The 20,912-nt window shown below is 41.4% G+C and overlaps 1 protein-coding gene across 2 annotated transcripts in view; it reads left to right on the plus strand.

Annotated features, from left to right (window-relative positions):
• Nucleotides 1–6,513: 6,513 nt before the first annotated feature.
• The window catches only part of LOC116045009 (retinoic acid receptor alpha-B-like), a 28,051-nt gene continuing 13,652 nt past the window's right edge, over nt 6,514–20,912 (plus strand). The window contains exons 1-2 of one of the 2 annotated variants that reach the window (XM_031292507.2): nt 6,514–7,206; nt 7,496–7,723. In XM_031292507.2, coding sequence (XP_031148367.1) covers nt 7,525–7,723 — 199 coding nt within the window. In that variant the 5' untranslated portion in view covers nt 6,514–7,206; nt 7,496–7,524. Of the gene's footprint in view, nt 7,724–20,912 lie in introns of both variants that reach the window. The other variant, XM_031292506.2, reaches the window with a different exon arrangement.

Genomic DNA, 20,912 nt, shown 5'->3' on the forward strand with positions numbered 1-20,912 from the left:
ATTTTATTAATTTTTATATATTCTATGTACTGACAGTAGAATAAGCCATTATGAACCTATATAAAGTCTCAGTCAAGCAAAAGAAAGAAAATACATACTGTGATACAAATTTTTGGTCATACGTCCAGCACTAATTTAAATACTAACAAAGAAAGTCTGAAAGTCTGAAAGTCTGAAAGTTTTATCTGATGTCATGCGTAACAGTGAATCAGTTCAGTTCACTGCACTGAATTTGACGGAAGTTGACCGTACATAACCTCTTACCCACCTTTCCCCTCCATCCCTCCTTTACACTCTTTAACCCTCCACCTTATCCTCCATCGCCTCCACACTTCACACCCCTCTATTCACACTCTCTTCTCCTTCACAAACACTGTCTGTCATTGTTGCGGCAGCTGTTACTCGCCTTGTCCTGATTTATCTTCTCAACAGCATTTCATTGAATTCTTGTGTGCTCTGCCATGAGATCTGGATTCATTTCACAGCTTGACTTCTTATTATTTGGATAGTGTGTTCCATTTACTTCAGAAGTCGGAAGCCAGAGCTGAGAATGACTTCACACCCGAGTTGACTGTGTTCCATTTAACAAGTCGTAATTCATAGTGGAGTTAGCTTTAGCTATTGTTAGCAATACCAGCTAATAACAACGCATTATGCTGTATTTTGTGCATACAAACAGTGTAGCAACATGTCCACAGATAAAAGTTGGACAGGAATGTGTGTATGACTGAGTATTTAATGAGACAAACAAGACAGTAGTGCTAATAAACTGTATATTACTACAGCTTCCACTGCTGTTGATGCACGGAGCAGCCATGTTGGATTTTGAGCTTGGGATACTGTGAGGTTCTCCGACTTGACTTGGAGTACAAATGGAATGCAGTATTTATTCAATTTCTTTTCAGGTTGGATGCCTGGTCAACATATTATGCGTTTCGTCTATTTAAACGTGTACATTTAGTTTGAAGCAGGGCTGTAGTCAAGTCCACCTTTGTCAAGTCCAAGACTAGGACTAGTCAAAACTGAGTCAAGACCAAGTCCAAATGAGTGACAGTCATGGCCGAGACAGAAAAAAAAGAATCCTGAAAATGATTAATGCTTGATGAAGGAAGTTTGACGCAGCCAGGCGTATACCAGGCGATCAATGTCAATGCCCTTCTAGATTGATTTTGAGTTGAATCAATACCTGTTTTCTGAACATGCGCGCTTCGTCAATGGTTTTGTTTTAAGGAGGAAGTTACTTTAGAAAAATAGCATAAAGTGCTGGAATGTTTGGCAAGTCCAACGGCCGAGTCCGAGACAATTCCGAGTCCAAATACCAACGAGCCCAAGATAAGTCCGAGAGATAATAGAGAAACGTCTCGAGTCCCAGTCCGGACTCAAGTACTACAGCCCTGGTTTAAAGTAATATCACTTCCTATCCAACTGGCAACAATCAAATTGGGTTTAAAGCACATGGCCTGTAGTGGGGTTTTTCCATTAGCACTTCTGACCGTGTCAAGTCGACCCATGCCTCGCAGATTTGCGTTTCCATTACCAGTTTTAGTGCGCTGAGCTGTGCAGAGCCACGCCCGAGATGGACCACCAAAGTGCGCCCAACCGGCAACCTGACAGAGGCAACCCCCCTTCTCCCCATCAAATGTTGGGAGACTCAACTCACGTCTGTGCAGAGACAGAGAGAGACAGTTTTAGTGTGTGTTCAGTGTACTGTTCAGCTCTCTTTACTTTTGTAGCTTCCAACTGAATGTCTGTGGTTTTAAGTTTAGATTCTCTCCTGCGTTCCTGTTTTTACTTTCAGATATCTGCTTCATTTTACTGTTTCATGATCTTACGTGGTGTAGTCACGCTATGACCTTAAATCTTAAGCTCCCACTCCCTACACACATGAACGCAGCATACTTTTTTAACCCTGATGGTAAGAGTCCAAATGTAATACGGTTAACCCTTGTAGTGTCTTCTCGTCCACCATGAACTTCTTGTCCTTCCGGGTCAAAACTGAAAATGAACTTTTTTTGGCACTTTTTGCGACGTTTTTGTCGTTTTTTTCTATGCTTTTAATGGGTTTTTTTTTAAACGTTTTTGTCACTTTTTTTTAAATTCATGATCAATAAATCTAATTCATGACATTATACCTCATTTTGTTGTTAAAAAAAAGCAAATAATATGAATTATTTTGACTAATGGTTAAGATCAGAGTATGTTGAGTGAATCACAGATACGTTTTGAAACCATTTAAACATTTTTTTCAAATGCTATAAAATTTAATAAAACACCCAAAATTCAATTAAATGAATCATTCATTTTACCTGTGAAGAACGTTGTATGGGTTCCATCCATGCATCATTGTTATTTTTGGGCAATTTGGTTGATAGAAACCCATACTTCTGATATATATAAAAAAGGGTTAAGTGTGTGTACTAATTAATCCCCTGGCATCAAAATCTCACAACAGCCTGGTAACCAAAGTTGGCGATTGGGTTACGGTGCGTATCGGCTCACACGCTCTAGACGCCAACACTGTTTTGTTACACATCACGCCTCTTTTGCTTCCAGAATGCCGCCATAGAGACAGGGCGCATTTAAGTCTCGCCCCAACCAAGGGGGAAAAGAACTCTCCGCTCTCCATTGACTTGTATTGCATGAAGGTTCCTCCTCATCAATTTCATCTAGTAGCAAATAACAGAAAAATGCCTAAAGGCTGCTGTGTGGTGCATGAACTACAAACAATGTAAAGAACTCATGACTTAAGTTTTAATAAGCTGCCGACCCGACAAACTGAGCTTTTATGAAGACAAAAATTAATACAGATGTGAGGAATCAGCAGAGAAAATGAGGAGACTGTGGGATCCTGACACTAAAGCTAACGTTATGTCCCATGTTACGTTTGCAGCAAGCATTTTGTTACCAAGTCCAATATCCAAATAACCCAGTTTTAGGCTAACTATATGTCTGTAAGTTAAGCTAACACATGTAACGTTGGATATATGGTTAGGTTAGTGTGAAGATGTTGTGGGATCCCACTGTCTCCCCATTTTCTCTGCTGATTTGTCACTTCTGTATTTACTTTTGGTGTATTCACAAGGGAGTTTTCTGCATTGAGTACTTTTACCCTGATCATACTTTTATTTTACTTAAGTAGCATTTTCAATGCAGGACTTTTACTTGTAACGGAGTATTTTTACAGTGTGTTATCAGTACTTTTACTTAAGTCAAGTTACTTATTCCACCAGTACTGGACAGCTCCATACAAAAAAAACATCTTATTGGACATTGTATTTTCAGCTTCATTTCCCTTAGCCATCATTTACTGCAACCATTATGTTTTAGTCACTGCTTCCCTTAAATGTGGTTGTCACCTTATCCTTGTCTGGCCGGAATGCCATACTGACCAAATTAACACACGCAATAAAAAATACATTGTTCACATAACACAGTTTTTGTTTTTTTATGTGGCTCTCTCTCACACCTTCCCCCTCCTCTCCCAAATCCTCCTCTCCCCCATCCTCCTCTCATGCCCCATATATCATACCAACCCCTTCACACATTCCCTTCACTAGCTTCAGTGAGTTGTGTATCTCTGCTTCCTCAGTTGAAATAAACATAAACCACAGCCACATTAAAGTGAAGTGCAATCTTTACTGCCTCTGTATCTCTCTGTCTGTATGTCTGTCTGGACTTGCCCGCCTGTCAACATGTTTATCTTAGTAGCGGAGCTACAATGGCGGATAAAAGAAAAGACAGAAAAGAATCCAGGTCGAAGAGATGGTTCGACATGGAAGACATAGCAGGCCATACCTGCTGCAGCAGTTACAGTTGTGTGTGTGTGTGTGTGTGTGTGTGTGTGTGTGTCAGTGAGAGAGAGATAGAGAGCAGACAGTGTGTCAAGCCTGCCAGAGGACTGCTGAGCCCAAAAGCGCTTTATATGTAACCCCACTGTATACTACTGACTTACTGTGTGCTTGTACTTCATGGGAAAACAAACATTGTACTACTATGTTTACCTGACAGAGAAATGTTACTGGTTACATTGCAGGTTCAGATTTGAATCACAAAACATCTCAATTAAAATGTGGAGTTATCACAGACATTTGCCTCATGGACTCATGGCTGTGCACCATGCGCCACCCATCCGGCCCGTTATTTTAGCCAATCAGCAAAACTCTGCGTTAATCACCCACCAGAACCAGACCGAGTACAGAGACGGAATTAGCCGGCGCCGGCAATGTAAGTGTGTGTGTGTGTGTGTGTGTGTGTGTGTGTGTGTGTGTGTGTGTGTGTGTGTGTGAATAGAATAGTCTATATTGTCATTGTACATGTACAGCGAAAATGAATGCAGTCCTTCCAGTGCAAAACAACAAGTTTTTGTTTCAACTACATTTTAGGGTGAGTCTGAGTGAGACAAAGGAAGTAAAGCCCTCTTTGCCCGGTCAGGCTCCAAGTCCAGGATTACGTTATCTATTGCCCACTGCTTAGAAGTGGTGAATTTACAGCCCACAGCAATTTAATACAATAAAGTGTCTGGCTTTTTTGGATATCTAGTGTCAGTAAAAAAAGGCCTTTTTAGTGAGTTTCCTATTAGCAAAATTCTCTGAGTTAATTTAAGCTGGGCTTTTATTGTGAAGGGTAGACACGGAAGAGCCAGCGTTGAGGCAGCATTTTTTCCCCTCAACTTTTATTGTGCGGTCGTTTAGTTTTATCACAGTTTATCAATATCCAATATCCCACGCTGTCCAAACTGCTCCAAATTCCAAACCCCAAGTTCATTGGGTGGCCAGGAAGCCAAGTGTGAAGTAGATTGGAGGAACGGCTCTCAAGATATTTGAAAGACAACGGACACACACACACACACACACACACACACACACACACACACACACACACACACACACACACACATGGGGGTCCTCGATTTTATAGTTGGATAAGTTGGTTGAGTGTCAATAGTTCTATCTCTATTCATATTTTGTTTGGATGTGCATGCATGTATATATATACAGTATATACTGTATATATATATATATATATGTGTGTGTGTGTGTGTGTGTGTGTGTATTAGTGTGTGTGCGTGCGCTTGTGTGTGTGTGTGTGTGTGTGTGTGTGTGTGTGTGTGTGTGTGCGTGTGTGAGAAGAATTAGAGGAACAGTACAAAAAGTGTTATCCATAAAGCCACACCACTAGTGACTGATGAAAACAGGTTAGCAACTATCCAAATCCATAAAAGTACAAAAGAATCAGTCACACAAATACCTTTGAATGACAACTGTGCAGGTTTGTATGCTTCCAAGCAGCCGGCTGTCGGTAATCAGTGCGGGAGCTACATCTGATCAGTGTCGTAAATACGCTTAAGATATATTTGTGTACAATAAATATATGACATAGCCAATGTCAGGTGTAACTGGTCACTGTGCAACAATTTTTCACCTCTTCCATCATTGCCCTACACTGGCAATATACCTGCCTGTCTCTCAATACTCTCTTTGTGCCCCTTGTGAGGGATTATTGATGCCTTTTGGTGTCCTTAAATCTTTTCTCTCCAGCCGCTTTCACATTAACCTACTAACCCTGACGTTCATCTCCATCCTCATCTTGCTCTTTGTTTTTTTATGCACTCCCCAAACCCATTTTTACCTCTCCCCTGTCTCCTTAGTTTCCATAGATTTAATGTCCGGTATCGATTAACAGGCAGCAATGAATGTGATGTGTTTCCCCTTTCTCCGCTCATATTTTAACCAGCAGCTAATCAATACAGGGAGGCATCACATAAAACTAGGGATTAAAGGGTGTGTGCGTGCGTGTGTGCGTGTGGCAGGGGGACGTGTTAGAATCTATGCATTCATGCATGAACATGTGCAAAAAAGGGCAAACATGCAATATTTTTTAATGCAACTGTAAACACTTTGCAAGTGTCTATAAAGCAGCCAGGTCCCATTGGACAGGAAACCAGTCAGCTGAGAAAAAAAAATCAAAATAATTAAATGATGAAAAAATACCACACAATAACCAAATGCAATGCAAAATTCGTTAGCATTTTCATCCAAATATTCCTTTTTTTATTTTTTATACCAGGTTTGTAGTTTACTCTAAAGGATGTTATGATGAATTTAGGCCATTCAGAATTATGATCCGTGGTTTACTGGCACAAGTTCTGCACAGGAGAGTATTTTTTTTCTTAAAACTGTAGCCTAGCCTACAGTTTAAGGACTTGTACAGGACTTGTGTAGCCTATATGTAGGCTATGTAGTTATAACCCAGCACTGTATGTCAGGTAATAATAGGCTAATAATAATATGAAATACAAATAGTAGTAAGCTAGTTATTTTAGTTGAGAATACCAGTCAGCAATAGTCACATTTTGAAAGTAGGAAGAAAACATTTTGGAGGCACGCGCGGGACAGATAGGTGGAGCTCGTGCGCAGCTGGTGTCACTCATCAAACGAGAGAGAGAGAGAGAGAGAGAGAGAGAGAGAGAGAGAGAGAGAGAGAGAGAGAGAGAGAGAGAGAGAGACAGAGACAGACAGACAGTTGGTACAGCGAGGGTACCACAGGACACTGCTACTGCTGCTGGACCTCAACAACTAGCAACGAAGGCGGACAAACCCAAACTGCCACGGATATATCCTCGACCTACCTCACCTTTGGATATTCTGCTACTTGGACATAAAGCAAGTTACGTTTGGACATAAAGCAAGTTACGTATGTAGCATTTATGTGTCAGGGCTGTTTTTCTGTCGTCAACGTTTGGATTCTGTGAACCGGAGCGAGCGGACGGAGCAGCGACTGGATCTTTTTACTTTTCGGCGAAGGCTACATTCATGTAGGCTACAGCACTGTTTTAAACATTTGTGGTTGTGAGTAGTCTGTCCACTAAGAGACTGTTCGCCTGGCTGGCCACTAGCTTCCGATATCGATAAGTGGCTGATGGTCAGCCACTGTGGTTTACATAATACAATTTCAGCTACTATAGGCTACGAACACAGCGAACAAACTGCTAGCGATAGCGACGTTAGGACCTGTATAAAACCGTTGACACAGGCTGTAGACGGTGAGGTCATTATAAACTCTTGAACATAAAAGGCTACACACCACATGTGTGTTGGTAGGCTATAGTAGCCTATTGACATATCACAGTTTGTCTTTCCTTCTTTTAATTATTTGGTGCTACAAAGTAACGAGGGCTGCAACTCCACCAGCACAGCAGTTAAGTTGGTAAGCACTTGTAGCATTTGGACTTTAACAAAGACAACAGCGTTTAAATTGTCGTCTAAACGTGTTCCGGTCGTGCAAAAACGACATAACTGAGGGTAAAGTTTGACAGTAAACTGCCTGTACTCCTCCAAGGGCTGAAAGGTCACCCGGACCGGTCGTCTCTTTTTCTCTCCTCCCCCTCCTCCTATCAGTCTGTTATGAAGATGTGAACTCTTCCCTCCCTCCCTTCCTCTTTCTCTCTTCGCCGTCCAGGACGCTTTGATCTTTTTTTTCTCTGTTTGGTACAAAGAGATCAAAGGCGACTCCCGCCTCTCGGGGATGTACGAAAGCGTGGATGTTGTGGGTTTTAGCCCCAGCCCCAGCAGCCCCAGTCCGGGCTCTTTTCTGAGCATGGACTACTACCACAGACCCCCGGGGCTCGGGCCGGAGAAGGGACTCCTGTCCGGTGTCGGAGGACTCCAGCGTCCGTTCGTAGGGTCCCTGGTAACCGGCAGACACTGGAGCGGATCCAGCCACTGTGAGTTCCCAATGAAAAATGATTTGCCATTTTGGACTTGTAAACAAAATAACTGCAGGGCACACCAGAATTTGTCAGTGTAGATAATTTAATTAGTTGAGAAATAACAAGGGGGTCCTGGCGGGTAAAGCCCTTGTCTATGCTTTGAAATGTGTTGTCAGTTGTGTGAGTGTGTGTGTGTGTGTGTGTGTGTGTGTGGGGGGGGGGGTGGGGGGGTGTGAATGCATGAGTACACCGGTTCCAATTGGGACACATGCCCCCACAGCCTCATTTTTAGTCCCCTAACGAACTAGATAGGAATTTGAAGACACCACTGTTCTATACAGCATGTAGTGCCTGCCATTCACTTTAACTTTACTAGCCTGCTCAGCATGTTTCCTTTCCTATTCTTTCATTGTTAGTCCCTTACAACATGTATGTGCTTGTTCTACAGTACACTAGCTACTGTTTGTGTCCACACCATTTAAATCAAGTGGATATGTTTTTTTAAATGTATTAACATTATGATTGCCAGACCCCTAATATACCTTTACTAGGGCTGGGACGATATGCTTTTGGCCCAATTCGATTCTTTAACGATACATGGGTGCCAATTCTAGAAGTATTGGGATTGGATAGTATTGAGAATGAGGACATACGTCATGGTAGCTTGCTGTCACGTCACAATTTGGGAGGTGTCTGAGCCCGACCATTTTGGCGTACCTACACTATCGGTTGCCAGGGGCAACAGTGTAAGAGCGCTGCATTTCAAAACACTGGACGAAATGGATGTGGAACTGTGAACTGTGCTGTCCAATTTGTTTTGTTGAGATGGAGAAGGTGAATCAGCGTCAGTCTGCTTGCAGGAGGAGAATAGTCTGTCGGCAACTTTGCCCGCAACGTGCGAAGGTAGGTAACGTTACCGACACTGATAGGCAATAATGTAAGCAATAGCTAGTCGTTTTCTCTTATTTATCCCATGTCAATAAATTAAAAACTCATGGGAATTCATGTTTGTACTTTGTAATTGTCATAACTCTTACCGGTAAGGAGAATTGCATTAATTAATTAATCTTAATTACATTAAGCTTACAGTAGCTAACAGTTTACATTAGCTTGTAGTTTACTACATGTAACATTAGCTCATTGTCCAGTAGCTTCTAGCTTTCAAACAAATGCGGTGCAAAATATGATCAGCAACTACAACAAGGTAAACGCTACCAGCTAATGGAGGTTGCCACAGGCAGTATGATATGCAGTAAACTGCAAGTGAGAAAGGGTAAATAGTACTGTAAACACAAGCTACAAGGCTACAACCAACATATGAAAAGTCATAACAACACCATTGATAAACACCCACTAACACAGTAAAGGTAGCTAGGTGTAAGTGTGTTAAATGGTCAACAGTTGTTAGTTAAGACCATGATGAAGAAACTACACCACTACACAGTTACGAAGTACCTTCATGTTACAGTATGCTTAAATATACTTGTGATACAATTCTAATCTTACCAGGACAGGTTGGATAACTACTAGACTAAACTAATCTTACCAGAACAGGTTGGATAACTACTGGACTAACCTAAATCTTTCTCCTTCTGTCTGCAGTCTTGAAGCAACCCCATCATCGGCAGCTGTGTCTGATCGTCGCTTCATGTTGAATAAACCTGTGTACAGTATATAGTAATGTTTGAATAAATGTTATAATAAAGATACACGTTTTCGTTAATGTCTTTTTAGAGCTTGTATACCTAACGAGTTATTAAAACAGGTAGCATCTGAATATAATTATTCAGTTAGAAGTTTCCTGTGTCCAGGTCATAATTTGATGGAGAAATAGACATTGAAAAACAGTTTATATTATATACACACCCAAAAACTTAATGACACAGACAAACCAGTTAATTTAATGCATTTATTTTTTGAATGGCAATCTCTAATATAGCAAATAATCTATTCAACATCTCTCTTTGGCCTCTGTCTCCCTGCTTGTCTCTTGCTGTCCCTCTCCTCCTCATCTCTCCCTTCTAGTGATGCTAGTGCAGCCTTCGTTTGTTCCTTAGTCTCTGTTAAAAGACAGCAAACACAAGAAAAATATGTTTATCGTTATGAATGCTAATACGTAACGTTATGGAACGTTATACTTTTTACATGGGAAACTACTCATACATTTTAGCTTTCATTTAACGTTGCTAGTGAAGTTAACAAGCAGCAGCTTTACCCATCCTGCAGCTACAACTGATAAACTCAAAACATTTCTAAATCTCACTCTCACGGTACGCATATACAGTAACGGCAAACACAAATGGCACAAAAGACAGCGACCCAGCTAACAGCCTAATGTTAAATGATTAGTATGGGTGTATTCACTTATGCTTAGCACTGTAGTTAGCTAGCAGGCTAGGCAACAACGTTAGGTGCACTTCGTGGCTTTAAGAGCCGACAACACAAACATATTTAAAGAGATTTTAAGAGAACTTACCCGAATGAAAATGCAGAGAACACACTCTCATCGACTGGGAGATGCGGTCGAAAGTAATGTCCTTTCTTCTAATTGCAGCCACTCAAGAAATCTGATGTCTCATTGTCACATCGGACACATGCTCTCCTTCGTGCTTTTTCTATGTAGGGATACAAAAAAACTGTAACTCATGGTTTCTACGCTTTCCATGAAAATTGTGTGTGGAACTGAAGCAGTTTTTTACACAGCAGTGTGTTCCAGGCATTCTAAAATATTGAATTATCTAGAATCTAGAATAGTGAAAAACAGAATTGCAACGAAGACCTCTGCAACCAACACAAACAATGAACATGAGCAGTTCAAAATGGCGGAAGGGGGATCTCTGGGGGCGGGGCGCTGTGCCGTGACGACATCTCCTCATTCTCAATTGAGTGTTGCGATTTTCTTTTCCTTCTTTAACAAAACCAAAAGTTAAATAATACACATCTAAAGACAATATATTATGAGACATTTCTAAAAACTAATTGTTTTCTAAGAATGAATGCACATCACATGTTAGTCAGTCAGTCTGACATTTATTTAATTTGTAAAGAAACACATAACGGATATGATGTAGTCGCTGTCTGCGGTACCGTATAAACAGAAAATACTTAGGTGAATCATTGACAAAAAATAAATTAAAAAAAAGGTTATATTAAATCTGGGGAAAAGAATCGATTTCAATAAATCGTCGCAAAAAAAATCCTGATCCATATGTGAAGTGATTTTTTTCCCCACCCCTATCCTTAACAGTGAGGATGTTTATGTAGCTGTATGTCTATGTATGCTGTGTGTTATGCAACTTTAAGATTAGGTTCATGTTTTCAATGAAGTGATTTATATGACCTCAGTAGGTCAGCAGCTGTCTGCACTCATTTACCAAATCCAGCTGTCATGACCTAAGGCTCACTGCTTCTTTTTAACGATACCCAGCCTTATTTACAGCTGAAACGTTTCGTTGATGTTCATTGGTAGATAGTGGAGCAACTATTTTTCATAATCAATTAATCCACTTTTCAAGCAGCATTTCCAAACATTACCTAGTTTTCAGTTTCTCAAATGTATAGGGTTTTGTGCTGTTCTGTGTCCTATGTGATAGTAAACTGATGTAGACATTGTGTTGGGCTTAAGCCAATTCTGATTAGTATTTTATTCACTTTTTGCTGACATTTAATTTAATTGACAAGACAGTTTAGCAATTAATTGAGAAATAATTATCAGCTTAATCAATAATTAATATGGTAGTAAGTTGCAACCCTAGAAGGATTTTCATAGATTCTGTAAGTTACTACTCTTTTATTTGACATTCATATATATTGCATACGGTATAACGTGTGCAATACAGTGTTTTGTATTCTAATGTAATTGACAAGGAATTAGGGGGCATACTTTACCACAAGAATATTACTAATATTGTATGGTTTATGATAATTAAAAGCCTTGTGTATGTAAACAGTCCTTCCAGAGTTTTTTTGTGATTGTTGCGTGCAAAAATCCTTGATTATACTTATTATATATATATTTAGTTTTCTTAAAAAATGCGATGGAATATGCGGGATATTTTTGCAATTTTATGCGATGAAATTGCGGGCGCTTGCAAAAATTGCGGGAACTTGCAAAAATTGCGGTTTCATCATGGCTTCATCGCGGGATTTGCAGCTTACTGATGATGTTCACGTCGCGTAATTACGTCACTTCATAACGTTCCCATGGCAACAGGGGGAAATGGCTGCTCTTGTGTGAAGTAAACGCAACATTTTTCAACTTTCTGCTAAGATATATGTGACTTTTTTGCAACGAAAATGCGGGGATTATGAAATCATGCAAGGAAATCGGCATTTTATGTGCAGCGTATTTGAAAAAATGCGGTGCCCGCATAAATATGCAGACTTTGGCTGATTATGCATTGAATTATGAGATCGCATAATCGCGTTTTTCTGGAGGGACTGTTTAAAGGTGATTGTGGCACCTTACATATTATTACAATAGTTTAAAGCTATAGTGCGTAGTTTCTGTCGCCCCCCCCATGAGGAATTCTAAGCAATGACAACAAAACTGTCGGCGTATCCACATGACACAAGGCTTAAGGCTGTTTTATACTTCTGCATAAAATCTACGCCGTTGCTACGTGTAGGTACGTGGAGACACGAACCTACGACGGACCCTGCACAGTAGCCTGATGTGCACCTCTCGAAAAATGTAAGTACACGTTGCGGCGACGCACGTCGCTTGGCCGTGGCTTGGTAGCGTTGCATTTCCCCCTACTCATTTCCTGGTTCTCCTTTTTCATAAACAACATGAAATCAAGGAGAGAGTTAACTTTTCCTGCTACAGATTTCCCACCGTGGTCAGAAAGCACAGGGGAGACACTTTGTTGCTCTCACTATGTCTCTAGAGTCACAACTTGCTCCGAAGCTAATCACTCTCTCACTTTCTCCCTAGCTCTATCACACACACAAACACACACACACACACACACATGCCGGCTCGAGGCACACACCAACGCACAAGTAAACAAAGAGTTCGCGATTGACCCTCCGGAAACCACACACCCCCTAGCGTTCTGGCGGTGAAATGCACCGCGATGCAAAGAATTTTTATTTTTTAATTTTAATCCTGTCGGCTCTCATCGCTCACGATGACCTAAATTGAGAACAGCTACGGTCGTTATTGTAAGTGCAATGATAAGTTAAAGTCCAATAAGTACTTTATCAAACCGTATGAATGTGTCCCAGGCCAGGATAGGAAATTAACTAACAATGTAAAGATCAACAAGCCACTGACAGAAATGTTCAAATTTGATTCATTCAATAAATTATAATTTTTTTGTCTTAAATCCACCAGCCATTTTCATATTATACCAACATTTGCATCCATTGTGGCTGGTGGATGCTTAATATTTTTGCTGCTTAATATTTTTTACCCTGGTGATCGTGCACGCACCCCTCCCCCTCCCCCACACAGTTGCTAGTAGCCAAGGAGGACACGGAGGATTAAAATAACGTGATGGACTCTTCAGAAGAGGTAATTATCTTCACTCGAGTTTCTGCGTGGGAAGGTTACCGGACGACACAATCTTCTGAACATAGTCATACTGAGAAATCCAGAGAGAGTTGTGTGGAGCTCATAGTCTTAATTAGCTTTGTAGCAACTCATTTGGCAATGGCTTGAATGTAACGGACGTTCATCAATATCAAAAAGTTACGCACTAAAGCTTTAAGTTTTTGTTCTATAACAGTATTCCTCAGAATGGTCCTTGGACCACCGGTGGTCTGCAAGCGACTCCTGGTGGTCCGTGAGTTTTTATTTTAATTTAATATTCAAATCAGTGTTTCTCAAACTGCCTGCCAGCATAGATGTGTTATTTCAAACATTAAATACACTTGTATGCGAATTTAAACATTTACATTGGCTGTTTTCTCGTGTTGTCGGACTTCAGCAATGAAGCCGACCGTTTTGCAGCACTGCCTCGCGTGACATTTGAAGGAAATGCGGAGAAATTAAGTTTATGCTTACTGCGTTCTCAGCATAAGCCGCACCATTCTTCCCATTTAAGATGGAAACTAAGGCAATGAGTCGTTATATTTGGCTATAATGTGTAATATAGTGTTGAAGTAGGATGCCTATTGTTTTTGGGAATATTTTGGCAGTTAGGTGGTCCATGAATTTTTTTTCAATGGGTAAGTGGTCCTTGGTCTGGAAAACCTGTTGAGAAACCCTGTTCTATAAGACAATCCTGGTGACAAGTGGTGCAGTGGTGCTTTTAGGGACCCTTGGTTGGAAAGTCAGAAATATTTAAATCTATACATAGGGGTTAATAAAAACAAAGAAATATACTATAAATACTATGTTTGATACTAACACTAATTATTCTTTTAACTAATTGTAATATTAAAATACTAGTAAGTGTAGGCCTAATTGTGTTTCTTTTTGAAATCGTTTTCTGTGTGATGTTCATTTTATGGATTTTACACTTAAGCATGTTTTTGTGTCACCAGTGTGCCATGTTGGGTATCCTTTAAAAGTTTTTAAATAACTGTTACCAAAGTGATACCTGAGTTTTGGTACGGATACCAAGACCATATGTTTTACTATATTTTGTTCTGAGGAATAAAAATGGTTTCTATAAAAGCCCTTTTAATTTCATTACAGAAGCCAAACTTTTCAAATCAAGTATTCTTAGGAACTGCGTAACAAAACTGGACACTTGATGCCAGCTTTCGGCATATTTTCCATCCAGCCATTTTCTATACCTGCTGAACAGCCAAATAACAGAATCATGGATGAAATCGCAAAACTGAAAATTTAAAAAAGCTATAAGACAGATTCCATAGGGCTCTACATTACATTCCAGTGCTAAAAGCTAACTGGAGATATGAAAATATGACTAAATTTCGGCCTGGTGGGGGGCAACTTAGGCCTGGTGGGTCACCAGGCTTGCAATACACTGGGGGAAAACCCTGAACACACAAACACAGGACCTTTTGCTGGGAGTTGACAGTGCTGCCCCACACCAGTGTCACATGTTAGAGACAGCCAGCCTCAGAGTGAGGCAGTAACCTAAGGATATTGACATGGTGATGTCACTGTGACATAGCCCTTGCACAACCGAGTTAAAGTCATAAAAAAAGAGAGTGCAAAGTGGACTCTGGTCGGCCGGTGAGAAACAGAAGGAAAGAAAGACGTATTATAGAAGCAAGGGGGGCGGCGTGCTCGTAAATTCAAGCTGTAACGACAGGGAGGATTGCCTTCGGTGTGTGTGTGTGTGTGTGTGTGTGTGTTTGGGGGTGGGGGTGGGAGGGGTCTTTGTGCGTGACTGGAATGAAGAACGTCAAACAGGTTCAAAGGTCAAAGGCCGTACACAGACACAGGCACGCACACACATTCAGTAACTGCTCCAGCGACATGTAAGCAGTGGCCTGGGGGATAGTGCTTCACTCTCTGTGTGTGTGTGTGTGTGTGTGTGTGTGTGTGTGTGTGCGCTTGGGTGTGATCCAAGGCAATGACTCACTGACAATTGGGAAGTGACCTACATCTCTCCCTCTCTTTATTTCTCCTTCTATCTGCCTCTTTCTTTCCTGTGTCAGCTGCCCAGTCATCACTTCTCTGCACTGAATGACCTCTCTTTCTGTCTGTTGGACACACACACACACACACACACACACACACACACACACACACACACACACACACACACTTTGGCACACATACACACATTCACTGATACTCACAGTTTGTCTGGGAATGTGAGGGTATACTGACCAAGTTTGACCTGAGTGTGAGTGTGAGAAAAGGGAAGGAGGTGGACAGTTGTGTGTCAGTGTTTGCATCTACTAGATGTCTTTATTTCTGTATGTGTGTTTGAGGGATGTCAGATGAATGCTAAAAGAGTGGCAGTGGAAACTGGTTATTAATTCATTCGTTCTAGTCAGAGTCCTTTTGCAAGGCATGTCTTTGTTTGTATTTGACTGTGTATGAATTGCTTCTCCAATGTCACACCTTCACATATTTTATATTTATTAGAGATAGGATAAAGAAGAAAGAGAACAAATATGACGGCTATTGTTGTACCAACTTCTAATTTGGAGTATGAACACGGTGCTAGCATGACTAAAACTTCAATACTGTTGTTGTTATTTTGGTGTTGTTATGGGTTTGCATGTTCCTGTTATGCGACCTGCAAGATCATCAAACGTTTTCTCTAATACACCATACATATTGAGGATGTCACGATCAAGTTTTTTTGGCCCTCAAAAAATGTATACAAAGCAGCAGAATATATAGATCTATAGATATTTTTGATTAAATGTGTATCTGGCACATTGAAATGGCCTTCTAAATATGGCACACATTGTCCTCATGAGATACTTACAGTACTTTTACACCTACCTTGTTTGGTCCTGACATTTTGGGCTTTTCAGTGTGATCCGAACCCAAATATGGGCTATAGTTCTGGAGTCAATATCTGGTTTTGCTGTCTGTTTTGATGTACGACTCAAACCGGTTAGATTTGATCCAACCCAGCTGAACCAGCATTTGTTGTTAAAGCAACACTAGAGCACTTTTGCCGCTTCGGTCCCCCTGCAGGTTGGAAGCGGAATTTTCCATTAATGTCCCATTCGAACTACAGATCCACTACCCAAACTGGCAAACTTGCATAATGTAATGTAATGGACAATTCCGCTTCCAACCTGTATGGGGACCGAAGCGGGAAAAGTGCTCTAATGTTGCCTTAAGACACGTTATGGCAACTTAAAAAGTAGCCTTCATCAGCAACCTGTACAGAAAACTTTGCATTAATTAATTGCATTAGTTATAACCAACTACTACACCTACTGGACATTTGGTGTCCTACAAACACTTGACTCTAGAAATGGCTCCTACAACATAGTTAACATAATATTGTGTTTGTATATAAACGGACTAATGGAGCCACTAGGGCCCGTGAGGCCGTGCACAATTGTCTGCTGAGCAAAGGCCGGCAACATGAAGGAGATCAAATTTCAGTTGAGTTGGGAGGGAGGAAGATGTGCACACATTGTGTTTGTTTACTAGAAATTGTATGTGTTTTTTGGGGTTATGAGACAAGACATGGCAGTGTTAAGCATTGAATTGAGTGGCTGAGAGTAGCTTTGGTGGCGTGGCACCGCCGGAACTTGATGCAGGCCCGAGCCTGCATGGACCCGGTGCAGACAGCTGCATGGATTTTAAATGAGTGTCTCTTTTTACATGAGACGTGCAGGTAAAAAACACGTCAGACATGCTTGCTTTCTACACACCAGTCAAAGAAAACTGAAACTGCTGCAAATATGGCAAACACTTTGGATTTGAAACCAACAAAAGAGGTGAGCCAAAACACATTGACATAGTCCTGCTGATTGGGTTGCGGCTTCACTCTGTGCTTCTTCTTCTTATTTAGTGTTTATTGGTGCTTGGCAAACCAGTTTAGAGGTGTATTACCATCACGCTTTCATTCATGGGCTCTCTCAGTCTCATTATGTTCCACTCAGGGAGCGGCTGCTGAGTCGGGTGCGACACCTAGTTGTAAAATTCCTTATACCGGTCGGGTGTTGGCTTCATATCAAACCGGTTGGAAAACGTTTACACCGGCCCAACCCTACTATGGGCATACAGTATGTCTGCCTTTATGTCTGCCAGTAAGCAACACGGAATTGGCTTGGATTTGATTTTTCAACCATGTAATGCAGGGGTCTTCAACGTTTTTTAAGCCAAGGACTTAAAGAGAGACAGAGCATGGACGCCCTACTAGAGCTGAAGATCTTTGCCCGAACCCAACGGGGTTTGGTCTTAATTTATATAAATTTACACGGGTTTGGGCTTGCGCTCCGGGTTGCGTGGTAAATGAGCGGTCAGGTGATGCGTTTCGATTAGCGCCGAAAATGGATGCTGAGGAGGTGAAACGGAGGCTGGCCTCTGGAGGACTTATTTTATTTCTTTGTTCCAACTTCCAAGTGGCCCATATCCTACGTTAGTCATTAATAAATGATGTTAAAAAATTTATAAATTACTCATTCTTGACGAAAGACAAAAGAGCTGTGTGCGTGCGGCGCAGTCTCTTCTTTTCTTTCTCTCCCTTTTCTGCCAAGTGGTGCGTGTGCCCGCTTGCGGTGTGAAGCGCGTGTCCGCGCTATTCTCCGACATAATGTTAATTCTCAAATTTAATCGATTAATCGTTTTAGCTCTTACGCTAATATCTTTCTGCACATGATGCTGCTACAGGAAATTGAGAAGGTTTACAGGTGAAGGTAGGGCTGGGCAATATCACTAAGATATACCAGAAGACAAAATTTGTCAACAGAGATTTTGCCATAACATAAATACCGTGGTAGCTATCTCTTTAACATCTCTTGTTATATTAGCACAGTGTGAGCAAATCAATGAGCAGTCACTGCCTTTTTGCAATATTGGATTTTCAGGATTATGACATCAGTATGATGTAATAGCTTAAATGTGTCAGGTATGGATGGGTATGGGTAGGATTATCCATATTGCCCACACCTAGGTGTTGGTGATTGCGGAGCAAGGGCTAGTCTGAGCAGTTTGTCCAAGAATGGTACTAGACTGGAATGTGCTTATTGGTTGTAGTTAGTTAGTTGGCTTTGGATTCGCACCAGGAGAAAATCATTAGCAGTGATAATGGATGTCAGTGAGGCTTAATAGCACGTCAACAGAAACCATGTCTAAGAGCTTAGATGTACGTCTTGTTATCTCTCGGGAGAAGAATTCAGTATTGTGATTAGAGGCCGGTCTCTAAGCAGATAGAGCATGCTCTCTATTCAGGAACTGTTTGCTGGCATAAAGCCAGAGCTGCCTGGGGAGGCCATTTAACAGCATTTTACATCACATTTGGATCACTATTGGATTTTCACTAAACTGACCCGGGGACACAGATTGGCCGCTCTGTAGGGCAGGGCGATATGAAGAAAATCAAATATTACAATGTTCTCGACCAAATACTTTGATGTTGATATTGCGACGATATTGTAGGATTGACAATTGGTGCTTTACCAAAATATAATTTACACAATGAGATTTGTGATAAATAATCATCTCAAGTGCTGATTTAATGAGTAAAGGCAAAGTGTAAAGGCAAATAATAGAACAGCTAGAACAGTCTGCTAAGTACAGAAAAACTTTACTCTAATGCAGCCTTCAAAACCAGGAAAAGGCCACACTTAGTACAGTACGATTTTACGATATCCAAAATCTAAGACGATATCTAGTCTCATATCCCGATATATTATCGATATCTTACCCAGCCCTACTGATCTGCCCTGGAGCAAGGATGCCCCAGGTGTCGAAAGGCTTTAACCATGCATTATTTGTAGCCCAGGCCAGGGTAAACCCCAAGCTAAGTATTAATGTATGTAAATAATGTGTTGTTGGTATTTACATTAGACTTTCATACAGTCACTTGTCTTCCTGCCCTGAACAAGTGACTTTCCCTTGACAGCTGCAGGTGTCATGTAGGGATGTCACGGTGAGGAAATGTTCCCACCGGTTAATGAAGATATTTTTCGATGGCGCTCAATGTCTGTAGAGCGCTTATTTGACATCTGGCCTCTCCAGTCGAGCTTCCACTGCCGAGCCGGTGTTCTGTGGGAGGGTTGTACCGCGTTTCAGCAGCAAGGCGGCCGGCAGAGTTTAAAGATTGTTTAAAGATTGCCTCGTTAACGTTATCAGGTTCCGTTACTAGCGTTGGGTTTATAGCTGAAATATTGCCAAAATATGCGGTCAAACAGACGCAGCACAAACACACAGCATTGTGAACGGCCTGCAGACCCTGCACGCTGTTATTGGCTGGGGGTTACACCCACGTGGGGCCCAAAGACTATGGTTGATGCCCAGAAATGCCCCACACACAGCGGAATAAAAATGAAACACAGGCAGAGGGCATGGTCCCTGGAGTTATTAGGGGTGCTGAAATTGGACGATTCTGCATCGACGCACTGACAGACCATAATCATAATTGCCTACTGATGTTGCTCGCTGATTTTCCGGTCACTGCTTATTTTGTTTTTGCCTTTTGTTGTTTGCTGTGTTCAGACTCTGCTTCATTCAGGAAGTGTCTTTTTTGTGTCAAATTGTGTGACCAGTGAAGATTCACACCCCTAGCAGATATAGACACACGTGATGATTGAACCCTCTCAATTACTTTTGTACGAGTCTATACATTGTTTTGTTTTTTTAGAAAATTGCTGCCGTGTATGTTGTCAACTGGGACTACGTGAGTTTCCACCGGGCTGCTCTGGTCCACAACTGCATCATCGTCCACCAACAAACGATTTGTTCCATACCTCCACACCCACCATATTCACGGAAGGTGTATGACAGCCCATTCCCTCGCACGCATGCCTCTCGTCCATGCAATGGATGATTCATGTGGTGAAGTTGTGAAAGGGCTTTCAGGGGATGGATCCGTCATCACTTCAGAAGATTCTTTCCCCGCTGTTTAGTCAGGGAGAACTTGTAATGTGAACTTGTGATGTAGATGAGGTGCTGTGTAAGAGCTGTCTTATGAATGTCTAGACTTGTAATTGCACCAACAACTTTACATCTGTGAGTTTGTCAAAAACAATATGTAGCCCAATGACTGTAGATGTACATAATATGATGAAGCTGATGAGATAAATTTATTATGCATTAACTATTTATTCACACTAATATCTTTATCTAATTAAAACGTGAGTAACAAAGATGAGGCACCGGCGTTCCTCTCTGTTAAAATGCCTTGTCCCTCAGTTTAACAACACAAAGAAAGTCTTTCTACAAAACCTCCAGCGAAAAGCTGTACATTTTGTTTGTACGTGCTTCCGAGTGCGTCATATCCCGCCCACTAAAGCAGAAGCAGAAGTGGGAAGCAATAGGAAGAGATTACCAAAAACAGAGATGAAAACAAGAGCAAGAGACACCGTGAAATACGAGGCGAGGGACAAAGAGAAGTTTAAAAGAGGTCAGACAGGGCTGAAGGGAACTGTTGGCTGGCGTGTCGGTGAGAAGAGACAAATATAGGAGAGATGAAGAGAGGGGAAGATGGAGGGATGGTATGGCTAAAGAGGAGGAACTTTATTTCCCTGCGTGTCTCTCTCCCTCTCTCAATGTAAACAGAGCAGGCCAGTAGAGGGGAGTCAAATCTCCTCCAAAGTGGAATGTCTGGTATGGCTACTGAAGCAGGGGGAGGGGGGGAAG

Source organism: Sander lucioperca, chromosome 2 (genome assembly GCF_008315115.2).
Source record: "Sander lucioperca isolate FBNREF2018 chromosome 2, SLUC_FBN_1.2, whole genome shotgun sequence".
In the NCBI taxonomy this organism is placed as follows: Eukaryota; Metazoa; Chordata; class Actinopteri; order Perciformes; family Percidae; genus Sander; species Sander lucioperca.